This window comes from Diabrotica undecimpunctata, chromosome 8 (assembly GCF_040954645.1).
Source record: "Diabrotica undecimpunctata isolate CICGRU chromosome 8, icDiaUnde3, whole genome shotgun sequence".
Taxonomy (NCBI): Eukaryota; Metazoa; Arthropoda; class Insecta; order Coleoptera; family Chrysomelidae; genus Diabrotica; species Diabrotica undecimpunctata.
Window position 1 is genome coordinate 24,904,072 of NC_092810.1, and position 19,022 is coordinate 24,923,093.

Genomic DNA, 19,022 nt, shown 5'->3' on the forward strand with positions numbered 1-19,022 from the left:
GGGAGACAAGCTAGTGCGTATATTTCAAGAGAACCGGAGACATCTGAAGATAAAGAGCCCATAATTCTTAGACATAAAAATATCCTTCATATTTCCAAATGCAGCCCAAGCGAGGTTTATTCTTCTTTTTAGCTCGATTGTTTGGTTGTCTCGACTTATTCTGATCTCATGGCCCAAGTGTTTATAGGAGTCAACTGGCTCAATATCTTTGTCTTCTACTGAGATGTTTTTGTTGTGGATTAAATTTGTCATAAATTGTGTTTTTGAAAAATTTATTTTAAGACCAACTCTTTTTGTGACAGTATGGAGTTCTTGGAGCATTATCTGTGCCTGATCTAAGCTGTCTGCAATAAGAATGGTATCATCTGCAAATTTAAGGTTATTTAAAAATTTTCCATCTACATTGATGCCCGTTTCGTTCCAATCTATTGTTTTACAAGCGTATTCTAGCAAAGTTGTAAATAATTTAGGAGACACGTTGTCTCCTTGCCGAACGCCTCTTTCAATACGAAAGGTCCCAGTATCTTCATTAAGTCTTAATGTAGTCTCCGCCTATAGATGTAACAAAAACCAGTAATGACCATTTTGCCAATAGGCTCTGTTAGCAATAGAAACTTCTACATGCATTGTTGAAACCCTGAATGCACTAAGAAGACGAGATTCTTTTTTATAAAATGCAAGAGGTACTTGTGTATTTCTCCTAAACGAGAATATTTTTTAGTTTCATACTTAAATTATATGAAAGTAAGTCCTGATGCCCATTATGCTGCCCTTTTTGTCGTCACAAAATAAGAGAGAAAATATTGTTAAAATAATAAAAACTCTTCTCTTGAGACTAAGGAGGGGCTATACCATTTCAAATGGTCTAGTTCTTTTGAGACGTCTAGTAACATTTGTGAAGCAGAAACGACTTTTCTATTAGTACGATCATCGCTAACCACCTTAATCGCTCGATAGGAAATACGAATAAATAGTACCCTAGGATTATCGTTCAATGATCATCCTGACAATCATTCCAAGGAAAGCGATCTTTTATTAGGAATGTGAATTTTTCTACGCTCGAAGCCAGAAGTGTCGACAGTGCAAAGTTACCACTTCACTACGCCTATGTTAAAGTAAGGCGCCTTTTGAACATTACTTATCCGATAACATAAGGTTTTAATATTGTGTCCACTATTTATAAATTTTGTGACGACCATGGAGCGGCATTTGTGAGCACGCCGTTAATACGAAAAATAATTATCGCTTTTATGTAAAACCCGATAATTGCGCAAGGTCGTTGGGGATTACCTTCAAACAAACTGTACAGGTTTGTAGAAGAAATATGTGCATTCCTTTCGTCAACGCTAAACACTTCCAGATCCGTTTGCGAAATTAAATAAAAAAACAATTATAAGCAAGAAAAACAAAAACCAATTTTCGAAGAAGTTATTTCTTTATGGTAGTCTCTCCAGTATGAAGCAAATTCTAATAAACTTTCAACAAAACTGAAATAATTGACAATGGTATCAATTAAAGAAGATTATCAGCTATTTTATATAACTTTGCTATCAATTTTTTTCAAATTAGTGCAAGTTTAGAGCGATCTACATGAACATAGTAGCAAATGGTAGAATTGGACCAGGTAAGATATCTGAAGATGTGGACTGTGTTAGGTGAGCCACGAATAGCACGTTACACAACAGGTTTTTGAAGCGAAGCTATACTCACGTTGTATTACTTTTTTTCTCTATAGTAAAATTCTGAGGTAAGCGTCACGGAACTAGCGCCACAAGATGGTGTCGTCACAGGTAACGTCATAGAATAGCGGTTCTTGACATCGATTCACTACTCTCGATCAATTCGTTTCTAGTCATCATATATTTACTATAAGCAGGTTTAAATTAAAAACTGCGTGAAAAATAACTCACAAAATGTAGACATTAAATGAGAAGTATAAAAATTAACAGAATATCTGTCACTAAAAGATTCGATTCCTAACGATCGTCAAAATTGAACAAAAGTCATATATATTGAATTATCTGTTTAAATTTTTATGGAATTTCTTGTTTTAAAATAATTTCATATAAGTACAATAGTTAAATTTACTGTCAAATAATATTTAATTCTATCTTATTATTAATATTTCATCTGAATTTGACAGGTCTGTCAGAAGTAAACAACGTATGCTTTGTTAATACGCTACCAGGTGGCGTTAAGAGCAAATATAATAATTTGATTATACAGTATTATGTACGACTCTATAAGAGAAATGTACCAAAGGAGGCTAGCACAGAAGATACAGTTGAAACAAATAGACGACATCGAAGATATAAACGCGAGCTGGAAGAAAATTAAAAACAACATTGAAGAAGCAGCAACAGAAGCACTAAGAAAACGCAAAGTCATACTGAACAAAAGAAACAACAACAATACACATGGCAGAATTGAAGGAATACAATAACATACCAGCAAACGAATGGAAAAGATACCTGACGGAACTGTTTAAAGGAAAGAAAATAATAATCAACACAATAACGTACCGGAATTAAAACACGAAATATTAATCAGTTTTCAGGAAGTAGAGATAGCCATAAATTCACTCAAAAGTAGAAAGTCACCAGGACAAGACGGAATAACCAACGAGCTTCTAAAACACAGAGGCAAAAGTATAACCCTAGAGATGACAAAACATACAAAAACTAATATTGTACTGCAAGATACCAGACGCATGGAGAAACAGAAACTAACAACTTTATCAGATGAAAACAAGGATTCACATCCGGAAGATCCTGCATAGACGCCGTATTTGTACTAAGACAAATCAGAGAAGAGGCCGTCGAGTACAATAATCCAGCATATTTATGTTTTATAGACATGACAAAGGCTTTCGATCACATCCAAGTCGAAGACGTCTTACACATACTGTATAAAAGAAACATACCAATCAATATTATAGAAACCATCGAAAACATCTACTTACATAATTGAATACAGGCAAAGATAAATGGAAAACTAACACAGTGTATACCAGTACAAAGCGGAGTCAGACAGGATGACTCGTTAAGCCCACTTCTCTTTAATATACTAATGTTATGCAGACGACGCCGCATTAATCGCCGAGACAGAAGACGAGCTCCAAAGATTAACACATATCTTCAATACAACAGCCAAGAAATACAATATGATAATATCAGCAGAAAAAAACAAATGTATGACATCTAAATACCCACTACGATGTAAAATCGAAATTGATGGGAAAATAATAAAGCAGGAAGCAAGGTTTAGATATCTGGGAATAGATATAGCTAGGAGATGTTGAAGAAGAAGTACGACAACAAAGCTTAAAAGCAAGTAAAGCGACGGGATCTCTTAATGACACAATCTGGAAGAACACCTAAGACAAGACACAACAACAAGAATCTATAAAGCAGCAATAAGACCTATATTAACATACACGGCGGAGACAAGACCTGACACATCTAAAACAAGACGATTACTAGAAACAACAGAGATGAAAATACTCCGACGAATATCAAGGAAAAGTCTGTTGGATAGGGAGATAAGCGAAAACATAAGAAGAGCATGCAATATAGAAGACATGAATGGATGGGTGAAAAAACGGAAACAGGAGTGGAACGAACACATTAGTAGAATGGCAGAGGATACGATAGTACGAATAACACGAGATAAGTCACAAAATGGACGAAGAAGTATTGGCAGACCAAGAAAAAGATGGTGCGACAATTTAAACAATTTAGGAGGCTAATATTGAAGAAGAAACAGGCTTTAAAGCCTACACAGAAGAAGGACGAAGAAGAAGAAGAAAGAATATGATTATAGAAGTAGAACAAATGTCAGATGAATGGAGAAACTATATTTTAATACCTGCGGGCAAAAGTAAAGCGATATCTGATACTTAGATGTCTCCTTGTACATGGTATATCCTCATTGTTAGCTGTAATTTTTCTTTTCACTCTCCTTTTCTTTTTTCTTTAATTTTTTTTTTATTTACTATAATATAATAGACAATTTGCTTGTTGTATTCGAAGCATTACATTTAAATGGTACATCATTTTTTTGAATGTCCTCTTGGCATTCGTTAGATATTGTGTTATTCCTACAACTTAATCTTCTAGTTTTCTTTGTTGCTGTTATTAACGGGAAGACACATCGAAGAAAAAATCAGATTACTTGAAAACGACTAAATAAATGGAAAACCTGCGGATGACTGCCTTATCTCTATATATTGCTAATTTTAATTTAAAAAAAAAAACGTTTTTTCTTTCCAAATTACGCTATTAATCCTACCTCAAAAAACCGACATATGCATCATTTCTCTTCGGCCCAAAAGAATCCCAACAAAATACAATAAGAGCAAAGAACGTCCATCAAGCGAGAGGAGCCCGTCCGTCCGTCACACATCGTTTTTAATAAGGGCCTATAATAAGCTTTCCGTTTTTGAAAACTGAAACGGCTCCGAACCGTTTAACAACACCCAAAAACCCAATTAACAGACTTCACGAGTACCAAGAGCGAGAAGAATCGAGATGAAAATGAGGAGAGGATAGAGGAACCGTATATGCCCACGAGAGACTTAAGTCGATGTCGAGACCACTTTGAAGGCGCCAGGCCAGGGTTCGAATTTTGTTCAGGCTGTACTCAGACTTCCTTACCTGCTAAGCGAAGAAACACCATCTTAAGGGCTACGTTGCCAGCGCCGGATAAAATCCCTATCAACCGATTATTTTGTACTTTTACTTACTATAATATATAATTTCATATATTTGATGTATATTATAATGTTATATTGCCTATAATGTGATATAGTGAATCAAGGAACAAATCATAAAATTGCCACAGGACTGTCTAAATAAATGTAGAGGAACATTTTAATCTTCTTAGACTGCTTAGAACTATATTGCTTGCAGAAGATATGTAGGTATTAATTTTTACTTTGTTTTACATTTGCCATTTAGTCTGATTTTTAATGTTTTCAATCTTTTTTTTTCATCTAGAAGCTGTTTTTTTTGTCTCTCTGAACTACTGGTTCGTCTGTAGAAATGGGGTCATCGAGACCTATTTGGGACAGAGACAGGACCAAGGTCGCCTCTCCCTTTATTTTTTTATTTGTAAACTCAGAAGAGTCACTCACCTCTTGAGTCCTCTTCTGGATCATCTATTTTTCCTTTTATGTCCATTTTATTCTCACGATTGGGACGTGGGACGTACCAGGCACGTCAGAGTTCGCCAGCTTTCTGGGGCATCGCTTAGATAACATTTTTCCTCGTATACGACGCATTCCCGACAGTACGGTGACACACTAAGGTAGACTCAGGAATGTAGAGCACAGTAGTTGCAGCACGAATCTCATCATATCATGAGTTAGTTTGTAAATGTCTTTTTTGTTTGTACATAGGTGTATGTGTGAATTTTTGTCTCATGTTCAATCAGCAAATCTACAGACAATAACATATGTGTGTTTATTTTGCGATACATAGTTAAAAGGTCCTCCAAAACATAACGATAGAATATAACTTTAAATATGTGAAGGATTTCACATACCTATCTAGGCTCTCTAATCACGTAGGTCAACAGCGTTAGTGAAGAAGTTAATGTGAGATATGAGTGTGATGTGAATGAGATCTGTTTCGGTATGAACCGATTTAACACGTATTAATCAACATAATCAAGCCTGTTTTACTTTGGTTCTTAAGAAAGTCTTAAATATATAAAGAATATATAAAACTCTTATCAAAGCTACTCTAAACTTCATTCACTATACATATTCCCAATTGTCAACAGAAGCACGTGAAAGCCAAACAGGGTCGTACTGATGTGTATCATATGATTTTTTTAAATATTTACTTTTGAAACTATTAATGTAGGTTAAATCACAATTAAACTAAACTCTAAAAAATAACACGACCAGTAAATAACTTAACAATAACTATAACATAAATATAACACAATATATTAACTTAAAAATCAACACGATACAATTTGAATTTAAACATGCTGGCAAGTTTGGACCTGTAACATGAGAATCCGTCTGGCTTAAGGCAATAAATTATATTTAATAGCCTCTTGACGAATGAGACGGCGAATATCAACACGTGCTCATGTTTACAGATGGGAATTTGCTAAACGAATGAACTTTATCATACAGAAGGCGTTAAGAAGACTGACGCAGACTAGCTCATGTGGAACTGAAGTAAGAAAACGAAATGTATAAGAAGGCACCAATAGGAAGGAAACCAGACCGAAGGAGAGGCCCAAACTTCAGATACATGAAACAAGTGGAAAAAGACCTAAATATTCTGACTATGACTAACTGGAAAAGCAAAAAGTGTGACAGTAGGAATATATATGAATATATTTAAGCAAGTCAATGTCCATAAAGGGTTGTTGAGCCAGTGATCTATCGGAAATATCTTTCTCTTCAATGACGCTACAGCCCAAATTGAGTCTTGGCCTCCTCCTATGCCTCCAATCTTGTCGGTCCTGCGACGATCTTCTTAAGATTCTTACGTCTAGCAAATTTTGCGCGTCCCCCCACTTTTCCGTGGCCTCCTTTTGTCTTGCGCCCTGCATTTTACTATCTAGTCCTCTTTTTGGGGAATCTTTCGGTCTCACTACATGACCAGCCCATTCTCTCTGAACAGCTGTTGGAGTTCAGGGTTGTACCTGGATCTCCATACTCCGTTTTCGTTAATAGGTTCAAATATCTTTTTTATAGATTGAGCATACAAGTCGCTTTCATCATTCCAAATTTTGTTCATATTCATGTGCATTTGTTGTCCTTCTAAGTAATCGCCACCTAATTTATATAGCTCAGAGGGGAAGTTGTCAATACATGGAAGCCTTGATATTCTTTTGTGTTCAAATTGCTTGTTTTACCTCTTCCATCGTCAGGGGTTCTATATTTTCGATATCTGCCTCAATGTGATGCATGTTCATATGCTCTTTATTTTCTTGCGTCCCTAAGAGTTTGAAAATATGTTTTCCAGACCATTTTTTATTTGTTTTGGATCACTGGTTATTTGCGCTTCTTGATTTCTGCATATATTTGTTCAGAGTTTGTATCCTTCTCTTAGATTACTTAGATATCTATACGCTTTTATTATATCGTTGTTTTGGAGATTTTCTTCCATTGTCTATATTACCGTTTTAGTATTTTCTTTTCTTTGTTCGGCATATTTTATCGGAAATATCAGTGCGTTCATAATTTTCAACTGGGTGTTCTGTGAGATGTGGAAATGATATTAATACCTATAAATTCGATAAATATGATTCGAAATTTAAATTCTCCATGAAATAAGATTATTTTGTCCCCATTTAGAGATTTGACAACTTTAAATAGCATATAATTTTCAAAGCTGAATAATAATGACACATTAAAAAGCGTTATTAGCATGTGGTCTCTCACCTACGTAAAATTTCTCCGATATAATCAATATATTCATTCATTTTATATCATTGAGCAACTCGCATTCCACAACGTTATTCCGCCCGTACCCATTAACAGCAACCATCGGCAACGCCGCCTTCGAAGTCACCATCTTTTCGTATCTTCTGTCCAGCTCTCAAACTTAAAACAGTATCGACCGAGATTTCGCGGTGCGTGAGTGACTTAAGTCGATTTCTAAGCCATATTATCAGTTGTTTTAGTGTTTAAAAACATTACAAATCGCCCAATTTGTGTATATTTGTTGTCAGGAGTTATGGTGTGACGTAGCTGGAAAGATGTACTATGAGTTAGGTGAGTTTTTCGATCAGTTTCCTTGAGATTTGTCATTTGTGGGTAGAAGAAAGTGAGATACAGACAGACTACTGGTGTCATGGCAGCGCTGTGGGAATTGTTTGCCTTGGTTTTATAAGAGCTTCGGGTGTAGGTTGGGCTTTTAAAACATATTTTGGAGCCTGTAAGTCGGCTTTTACTAAAATTATTTTGTAAATGCTAATTTCTATTAGCAAGATCAACGTGTCTATTAAGACAGTAGTTTTTTGTATATAATATATTTAAGTGTCTATTTTTATTTATTACTTCTTGAGTGTTATAAAAGACCTATTATTGTGCACGGGAATACATGTACATCTTAAATAATCACAATTTAACATTTTAGTTTTGTTCTAAATATAATAAACTGTTATTATTAATGAAAGTTAATACGTCCGAAAATGTGAAATAAAAATGATACAAGAAGTATTATACAGAAACAAATGAACAATAATTAAAAGTCGATAAAAGATAATTTGTCATTTCTATTAATAAGTTGTGAAATAATAATGATTGAATGATATCCTTTTAGGGTATATACAATTTGTGCATTTTGTAGTATTACATACTTTGTTAGTGGTAACCATTGTTTAAAATGAATCAGAACCACGGAAAAGCGGGAAAAAGAAAATCAAAGTGGTGTGGACTTCTTAATTACACTTCAGATGTACTAATGCCAATGATGTTAGTGTACAGTACAAATATTCACGCACAGAAAACAATTAAAAGAATAATTGTATAGAGAATCGCAAAACTCTAGGTTGTCCCCTCAATTTATGACCGTTTTGGATTAAGAATAAAAGCCTCTATTCAAATGGCTTGAAAGGTCATTGAAAGTGGCAACAATTCTCGGAATATATTAGAGGAATCTTCGAAAACAAACCAAAATAATATCAATAATATTCTACAATAATTCTTCTATTCTAAATTGTAGTGGTATTGTATTTAATGACAATATAATAACAACTTTTATTAGGTATTAGTAAATAAACACATGTAACCTTACAGTATTATCAATCATCAAATTTCGAGCCATAATCATTTTGATCGATATCCTCATTCAGATTGTTAACCATAACAGATATAATGATCGTTTAGATGTAATTTTCACGATTTATCCATTTTTCTACCCTTTTTCGTACATTTTTCAAATTGTATCCTACAATTTCATGAGTATTCAATGCTTGTTGCATTGTTTTCAAAACTGCCTCGTCAGTGCAACCGTTATATTCAATATGGTTATCGTATAATCTTTTTCATTTTTGCCACATTCATTAAATTTGATTGAATTGGCGATGATAAGGTGGAAGTAACACATGATGTCCAGATCTCTGTAATAATTACGTACACTATATACATATTTTTAGTTTTCGTGTCTTGTAAACCAATGTTTTTATTGACTGATTTTGACATAAAGAAAGTTGTTGAAAATTGGTTTGAGAATAGATTTGTAGAAAAGTTCAGTTATGAATTCAGTTAGGAAAGATTCAATGGAGAAATGATAAACGATTGTGGCGAAATTCCGGACTGATATTGCTGTGGTTGTCGCATTTTTTGAACAGTGATTTTTGAAATTCTGCTCTTTGCTAGTTATTTGTTTGTTTTTCTATTCCATCCTTCCAGCAAACTTTCTCCGCAATAGATAGGTCTCAAAAAATTTTCTCCCATCGGTGTAATATCTCATCTAACTTTTTCATAATGCGATTTTTTTTACGTCATTAGCGTCTCAGTTTCCATATTTTTATTCTTCTCAGCTATTCCAGCTTTCATTCTTTTATCAGAGAGCTTTCATTCTAAGAGACTCATATTAATGAGTCTCTTAGAACTATGGTAGTACTATACTTACAATTGCTCGTCTCTCTGGCAATCGTTTGTTGCAGTCCAAGCGGGACCTGTAGAAAAGCAGACCATTATGGACATTTTCCATAGGAGTCTATTTTTTTGCTGGAATGACTTCAGGATGTATCTTGTATTAATAATCACGATATCCGCTAGTCGAAAACCTTGTACTTAATATTTAATTTAAAAAAATCTGAAAAAATCGAAAATGTTTGCTTTTGCGCCCATTTTCCATAATAATTTTGCAATCCAGGACCCACAAAAATTTACAAGTTTTTAGTAATTTTCTCTGTATTTTACTTTGCTGCGAGAATTTCTGATTAAAAAATGAAGAAACGGCATCATTAATTACTTTAGCACCAAGGTGTGTCATTATTAATTCAAAAATTATTTTCGATTGTACAGGGTCAGTCAGAACAACGGAATGAACGAATTTTGTGTTGTTGTTTTTTTTATTGCTTTTACTCTGGAACTGAAACTTATTTATTAATAAAACTCCTAGAAGATAATTAATAAATGTTTATTAGTAATTATTAATCATAATTATTGTGAAACAACGAAAAATTTTTGCATGGCTCACATGTACGCCACCAAGTATAAGATAAAGGTACTTGGTCCAGGAACGGTTGGCACACATGTATGTCGCAGGGAGAAGATTTAAAATATGTTGTTATACTCGTATACAAACAAAAAGATCTAATATATTGTAAGTAAAATACTTTTAGGTTTTGTGAAAATTTGCAAAACATGTTCCAACACATAACCCTGGTTTAGTTAACTGAGCGATGTTTCTTGCATTATTTACAAGGATTTGTATAAAAGAAGTGTACAACAAGATAATACAAAATTTGCACTTTTGAATTTTCTGGTGCCATTAGCAGAACAGCTAATTGAATTAGGAAGATCGAAAATTTTTAAAGGAGAATCTAATTTTTTTAAACTTTTTTCCCCAATTGCTATTTCTTAAACAATAAACATTAAATTTGAAAAACGAAACTTTCACCTTTTATAACTTATTTTGTAGGAGCAATATCTCCAGAAAATGTAGACGCAAAATGCAAAAAATTTCGATTTTTTTTTCAGATTTTGCGATTAATTTTTAAATAAAAAATTAAGCAAAAGGTTTGCGACTGTCACATATCGTTATTATTGATACAGGGTACATTCTGAAGTGATTCCAGCAAAAATGTGGAAAATGTCCAATTCAAAACAGATTTCGCCTGGATTGTTGTGGATATATGGATCTCCCAGTATAATACATTTTATCTATACTTTATAATACATAATTTTAAAGGTAAATATATCTAATCCAATATTTTTTAAAAATCTTGATCCGATCAGAGATTACTCACATTAAAAACAATATACAAAAATCCATTCTGAAAGAAAATGTTTTACTGCCCATAAAAAATTAGTAACGTCATTCCCGAAAAAAAAATTTGGCATTGCTGAAATTTCGACCACCATTTTATTAGATAAATAAAAAAAAAGTCGTCGATAGAGTGCCAGAAAATTTTGAGTTATTGAGAGCAAATTCTCAAGTAAAATCTCCTTTTACGTCATCGACCAGATGGATCTAGAGAAAGTGACATTAGAATCTGTAAATATTTTGAAAAAGTTTAATGTTGAGAGTAATGGTTTTGCGTATGAAGTGAGCAAATAACCCGAAAATAAAATTTTATTTATATGGCAAACGATTTGCAGTATAGGCAAACATGTTTCAGTTCTAGTCCTTGAATATTGAAACGTTAAGTTGCAGTAGGTAGACACGCGGAAACATTTTCAAACGATCTATTATGTTTGTCTTGTCCCATATCTCCTGGGGTATTAAATATCTAATAACATGTGTTGCGGGACTAATAGTTACTGCCCTTCAGGGACGATTTTTAAAAAATCATTTAAGATTTCAGAAATACGAGAGAATGTCGTAAACTTCATTAAACATTCGTTCTTGACAGTTACAATCAGACTGAATAATAATTAATTAAATGAAATATGTTATACATTAGAAAAATAAATAATATAGTATAAAATATAGTGTGCTTACACCATTTTCCATCTACGCCTGAATTCCAATTGTTACCATCTCTCTCTATCATGCGCCAATCTAATCCCCTGTTTACCTGCTACTACTCTTATGTCATCTACCCATCTCTTCTAAGGTCTTCACGTGCTTCTTCTCGCCCCCTTGGTCTCCATTCTAAGATTCTCCGTGTCCACCTGTTATCATGATATTCTATGTGGTCGGCTAGCGCCATTTCCTTCCATTTTGCACCACCTTTATTATTTTTGTCCTTGTTCATATTTAAACGATCTACCAATCAATATTTATCCCTTCCATTATCATACTGTCCCACTATCACAGTCAAAAAATTGTATCTCGCGAATAAAAATTGAATCTACCTAGCCCGCTTCATAACAAAAATCCAATGTACCCTCAAATATTTATGTAGGGATCGAAAATAGTTTGTCCATGTTTCCTTCTGACTGTGTCCCGTCTTTATTAGTTCGTTGATATCGTTTCTTTGTCCTCCGAGATCATTTTTCTCTTTGTGTTTCGCAAAGTCGTGTTCCATTTGTTTTGAGAATCTCTCCCAGTGTTCCATTTTCACTTTTCTGACTAAAAGTATTTGTTTCATTTCAGATTCGTTTAAACTGGTTGTATGGCTGTTGTGTTTGTTTTTTTCTGTATTGTAAAATGGTTTACTTCATTTCTTTACATTTTGTCTTCACTTCCTCTCTAAACCATGTGGTTTTCTTTTTTGTTCTGTTAATGTTCGTTACTTTTTTCTCTCCAAGTGATTCTGTTGCTGCGTTAATTATGGTATTTTTGAGTTTTTCCAGGAGCGATAGCTTTATCATTTTGAGCCATAGCTATATCTCGGCAATGAATTAGGCTACAGAGCCCATCTTGGCGGCATATTTTATTGCTAATTAATTGCTATTGATTAGTACATTGACCAATCCTCAAAAGCTACCCCATCATCCCTTAGATCAAAACTCATCCCCGAAATAATCGAGATATCGGCCAAAAACTTCGAAACCAAAAAAGCAACCCGCTAAAAACTAATTGCTCATTTATTACTGAAGTCTTACGCCAAAAAACAATTTATTGCTTCAGCCGTTTCCGAGAAACCTTTTTTATGCTGATTTTGCCAAGGAAGTACTAAAAATTGGGTAGATGGCGCGTAAACAAGCTGGGCCCTAGCTTACCATCTTACCACGGATAATATTTCAGTATGCTAGTGGGGGAGGCCGTGAACTATACAAAAAACTGTGACTACAACCTAATTTATAACATCCAAGTTTTGACAAGACATGGATTAGCTGGGTTGACTACTGTTGTGAGAAACGTAATGATTGGTGGGCGAAATGGATAAAAATATATTAAAACAAAATGCAGCGTGCTGATTTATGTATAAATTTCTTAAAATCTGTACCCAGGGTGCGGGGTTATTTGTCAAGTCCAGACATGATCAAGTTGTGGCAAGTGTAGCCGATTAAAAGTTAAATAAAATATTTTTTACACAGCCTTTCAAAAATTAGTTCTTTTAATTAAATCCTCAAGAAATCACGGGACACCTTGGTCGAGATTTTGTTAAACAATTTTTTCATACAAATTTTAAAAATTAACTTTTCCGTCACAAAGATTTTTGAGTAATTCTGTGTAGTAACTTTTCTCAAATATCCGAAACGCACTAAAAAACCATTTTTGAAATTAGAAAGTACCTAAAGTAGAGTTTCAATATCCCTGTACAAGATTCTGATATATTTTTCAAAATTATTTTATTGCAAAATCCTTGTTTTTATAGTTTATTTTTATGAACGAGAGAGTAATTAGCATAATTTTAACTGGTAGCTCCGACCACTCCATGGGCGTGCTCAAGATTAATTGAAAAATTACTTTGAATAATTGTAAAAAATAAATGAATTATTTCAGTGTTATAAAGTGTTATGTGTATGTAAACAAAAGTGACCTCTTTTATCACACACTATATTAGAACTGACTGGCCTACATTAAAAAGGGTTTTAAAAAACTCACATTTTTTTTAATTTTTAAAAATTACAAAAGAGAAAAAGAGTATTTAAAACCGTCTAAGGTATGTTAAATAGATGAATAAAAATATTAATATAAAACTTACAGCTACTTGTTACAAATCCAAATCAGATTCAGAAGATGAACTTTCAGAACCAAGATTTATAATAACTGGCTCGATCATTTTATCAGTAATATTGTCCAGCTTCCACATTTTTTCCTCTTCTTTAATAGTGTGATTTACGGCCTTTTCCCAGTTTTCAGGTTTTACATTATTTACGGCCTCCAAAAACAACTGTTTAACATCATGAATTTTAAAAGTGGTATTTTTTCTTGAAACTTCACTCTTTATCTGTGCCCATACCAGTTCAATCGGGTTTAATTCACAATGATATGGTGGGGATCTAAGTACTGTCATTCCACGATTTTTGGCAATTTCTTCAATTTCGTATTTTTTAAATTTTTCTTTATGAAGGGCACACAACGAATAAAGTTCCTTTCTTATAGATCCGGGATGGTACGTAATATTTTTTGAACTCAGCCAATTCTGCAAGTCTTTTTTTAACCACTTGGTTGTGGGCAGTCCTTCTATAAGTCTGGAGTGATAACTTGCATTATCCATTACTATTACACAGTTCTTAGGAAGAAGATCTATCATTTGTTCGAACCATTCTTGAAAGACATCAGCGTTCATGTCTTCATGGTAGTCACCGGTACGAGTTGATTCAAAAGTTAATAAACCACCTTCAACAAAACCGTCTGAACTGCCAATGTGTACTATTATCAGCCTGCGTCCCTTTCCTGATGGTGGGTTTAAACCAGTAGATAAGTTATTTACAAAAGCGTGCCTTTGACTTGTAACAGTTTCATCCTGCCAAAATTTATTTGGTGTATGACCCTCGTTGATCCATGTTTTATCAAGATAAAATATTTTTCTTTTTTGGTTTCTCATTTCCTTTATGGTTCTTAGAAAATGTCTTCTCCATATGACAATATCGCTTCTTTCTAATAAAATAGACTTTCTGGGATTCTTTTTCCAGCGGACGCCTATTTCTTTTAAAAGTTTCCATAACGTACTTCGACTCATTTCTGGGTAATCCTTATCATCTCGAACTGAGACAAGAACTTTATCCAATGTTGGAAATTCTTGTCTAAAGAAGAATTCATGCACTTTCCGTCGAAGTCCTTCTTTAAAATGATATTCTATTTGAAATTTTGGTTTCCCTGGAGCATTACGTGGCATTTGAAAACTACCACATTTCTCTTCTTTAATAACTCTGTAAATCGTAGATTTCCCAACACCAAGTGTACTGCTAACTAACTCAACGGTCTCATCAACACTTTCACATAAACGTTTGTCTGTAAATGATTTAAAACAATTAAATATTAATGTTTTTTCATTAACTGTTAGAGGACCAATTTTTCGGCGTTTACACGGCACTTCCAAATTTTCCATAACACTAGTATACACAATAAACTGCACCTTGCAACTGAAGTACCTACTTTTAGTGAACTGTTAAGAATTTTGAATACGCCACTTGGACCTTCCTATATACAAAATGGAAAAACCCACTATCACATTTTCTGTGGAATAAGTTTAGAAGGTAATTATCTAGTCAATTACTGTCGTAGATTCCTGGAATTAAAGAATTAAATGTTTGATTGTTGAAACCCTTACTTCGTGGAATGCACTCATTTCAGATAAAATAAAACGTTTTATTTTATCTAAAGAATTAAACTTTATTTTGCAAATAGGTAGGTACTTATTAAACTTTTATTGGTTATATATAACCAATAAAATAAACATCTTACATTTCTTGCAAATTCATTAGTACCTGTTAACCTCCATCACTCCGACACTGGCAACCTTATTTAGGGATTAGTAAACCTCACAACTATTGTATTCTATTCTGCTCCAACCTTTATACCTGGTGGTCATACTCAATTTAAAATTGTTTTCCTATATACTTCTGTAAACTTGTTGACAAATATCTGTTTTTCATTGAGTCACCCGTATCAACAGTTTAGGGATTTGCATACATAATTTATTGTTTTATTACTCTCTCATACATAAAAATACACTATAATTGTTAACATTTCGTACCGCAACCACGATAACTTCCTGAAGGCACATTGAAAAACACACTTATTTCCACTAAAAAAAAAAGAATATGGACTCTGTTCCTTCCAATAAGCCTATTTTAAAAGTCATGACTACTCAGTTCTTTGATCAAAATTTTTTTTATTTCCTTCTCGTAGCATATTTCCCAACATTCAATTACGATTTTTATAAAATGCTGCAAATTACATAGATAACGCGTTTATCATCATCATTAACGAAATATTTTAATTACAAGTTCTGTTTTTTATAAATATTGATACACCAAATACCTCGACACCCACTTTTTTCAAAATAACCAGATACTTTTTCATTTTTGTTTTGTTTCAATTGATAACCGCTAATGAAAAGCAATATTGTATCTGGTTTTTAAAAGCCTTGCTAATAATTAATGCGTGGTTTTTAGATATGACGTAAAAATGTGTGTTAAATTGTTTATTTGAGGAATTTTGATAGCATCTGGAATTTAGAAATAAATTCTATAATGGGTTGGGTCGTAAAAGATGAGCTCTGTATAATTTTCGGTTTGTTCGAATTAAATCATTCAGGAAATATTTTTGAATAAATCGTTCATTGTTGAAACTGTATAGGAATATTATAAACAAAAATATTCTTTAATAAACTCGATGCACAATTAAACACTTTAGTTCTTCTTTTTTTCTTAACAAAAAATCAAAATTCTTCTTCTTTCCTTTGAACTGTCGCAACATTCAGTGCTATAAATCGTATAATTAGCCATTTTATTTCATTAGAATTTTTCTTTAACACGGCATCTAACTCAACTGTTTGCATCTCCTCTGTATGGCCCACTAAGTTTAAAACATTTTCTTTAAGTCTCTGTTCATTTTCCCTTCTGCTTTCTAATTTCTTTGAATTCCCTTTAATTACTTCGTGCTAACACCACATCATCTGTCTCTCTCTCCAATGTCGTTACAGCTCAAATTGGAACCTCGCCTCCCCTCGGTTTCCACCCCTTACATCCCTTTCACTGACTACTCTCCTCCAGTTATCCACACTCAATATCTCTTTAACATCGGTTCTTACTTTGTTTATCAATCTCTTCCTTGCTTTTCCTACTAGTCGACGTTCCAACATAGTTCCACTAAGCGTTTTTCTTTTTCTAATGGCGCTTTAACCCTTTGTGGATCTTGGTCTACTTAACAACGTTCTTCCTTTCTGACCTGTCGGATACTTTCCTTCGCAACTGTGCCTGGTGTTTATGGTTTTAAGTTCTTCCTCTACATCGTATATCCACATTTTATGGAGCCTTCCTCTTGTCCTAGTTCCTTGGGGTTTTCATCTCTTGATTACTTTTACAGCTCGTAATCTGGCATTCTTTCTAAGTGTTCTACTTGGTGTTATTATCCAGATGTGATCTGCCTAGCGCAATATTTATATTTTTGCATAATTTGCTCACGAGAGGTGTTTGTAATATTGATATAACTCGTTGTAAACCTTATTCTCCACATACGCTGGGGCTTTATTATTCTTCAATGCTTTGATAGGATCCATTATTTCCTATCTTGTGGTTGGTTATGTTAATTTATTACTCTGGTTCTGATCTTATATTATCTCCAAATCCGCTACTGCATGGGCTGTATTTGTTTGTATTTTGCTCTGTATTTCCAGCCTGTTTTTATTGCTGCATCATTGTTGATAATTTATCCTTCACTATTCTTCAAAATCTTCACTCACCTGGAACTCCTTTCTTATTCAGTGCACACTACAGAATCCCGTGGTGTAATCACGTCATACATTTTCTGGGGATCAATGAATACAATATTCTGGTTTCTTTATTCCTATATTTATATATCAGCTGCGTTTAAAACAGCATATATGTTATTTTATTTGCCTGGCATACTAACAGCACTAACTTTTTTATCATATAAGATTTCTGATCACCAAACGTAGAATTAAAACAAAATGTAAATTTCTTTGAAAGAACATCCAGTGACACTAAAAAGTGATAGTAGAAGTAAAATCTATCAAACGGGGAGATAAAAGAAGAAATATGTTCAAGAATATTTGCTCGCTATACCACAGTACCACAATTGTATCGAGTGACTCATATTTTCAACGTAGATCTTTGTGGGTTTGAGGGGAAAGGAAATCGGCGAGTTGAAGACGTGCGGTTATTATTAAAAAAAGAATTAGAATTTTATAACGAATGGATTGTCATGAAAATTATTTTCTAAGTTTATAGATGCCTTGGAGGAAGCAAACTAATCCTTGTTAAATATATTTTTTGAGAAAAAAAGCCCCTTATCTGTTAAAATCCGAACAGTTTAAAAATAGACCAGTCAAATTATTGAAAAATGTATGTCATATAAAACGAGATCTCTTCTATTTGGACGTATATTCTTTAAACAGTCAGAAGAAGAAAGTTTGTGTAAATTTTTAAGAGATTGAACAGATTCTGCAATAATATACTAATTTGTTTAGTAAATAATAATTAAATTCTCTCATTTTGTCGGTATTTCAACAACAAAAATATTTTTTTAAGGGGTAAACGTCCAATTTTACTGGCCTATAAAAAACCATCAAAACATGAGTCACTCGCTACAATTGTGGTACTTTATTGTACACAATAGTGTAGAGCAACTTGTACGAAAAACCCGTAATGGAAAATAACGGCTGAAGAAACTTACCATATTTTAACAAATTTATAAGAGAATTTTGGATAATAATAATGATAAACCGATACAGCAGCATCGGGGGGCCCGATAAATTTTGAAATTTGAAGAAAAAAACAAGAAAAGATAATAAACAGACAAGATAAATATAATAAACGTAAACGGACAGACAAGACACAATTCAATAAGGATATGTTTTGGGTCTTTTAATAAGAACCATAAAAATATCTTTGCATTTTAAACTATTGTTAACCTGTGTTAGTTTCAGTTTGAACTATTGTAGCGTTTGGTTAAAATAAGCATGTTAAATGCCGTACAGTTTTTGTTTTTATATATTTCAACAGTTATTGTGGATTTTTTAACTTTCTTCACAGTAGCAGGCGTATTATTCTAACAGCCTACATATTCAGTGCCTTGTTCGATTCTGCCACTAATAACCAATGTGTCCAATAGAGCGTAACATTGAACGTACCTACATACCAATATTTCTAATGTCGCTCATAAACCATTTATCAATTTTAATAGGTAGCCTAGTTATAATATAGTATATTATCTACAGAGTGTCCTTGGAAAGAGAAATTGCGGAAAATAAAAACGAGAATAAGTACCAATACATACTAAAAAAACAACTTCATG

At 33.3% G+C, this 19,022-nt stretch overlaps 1 protein-coding gene across 2 annotated transcripts in view; it reads left to right on the plus strand.

Annotated features, from left to right (window-relative positions):
- tkv (serine/threonine receptor kinase thickveins) overlaps nucleotides 1–19,022 on the plus strand; it is a 136,569-nt gene that overhangs the window by 94,489 nt on the left and 23,058 nt on the right. Inside the window, exon 1 of one of the 2 annotated variants that reach the window (XM_072539879.1) lies at nucleotides 7,574–7,741. The exons of the other annotated variant lie outside the window; for it this stretch is intronic. Coding sequence (XP_072395980.1) covers nucleotides 7,726–7,741 — 16 coding nt within the window. The 5' untranslated portion in view covers nucleotides 7,574–7,725. Of the gene's footprint in view, nucleotides 1–7,573; nucleotides 7,742–19,022 lie in introns of those variants that run through there. 2 annotated transcript variants of the gene reach the window in all.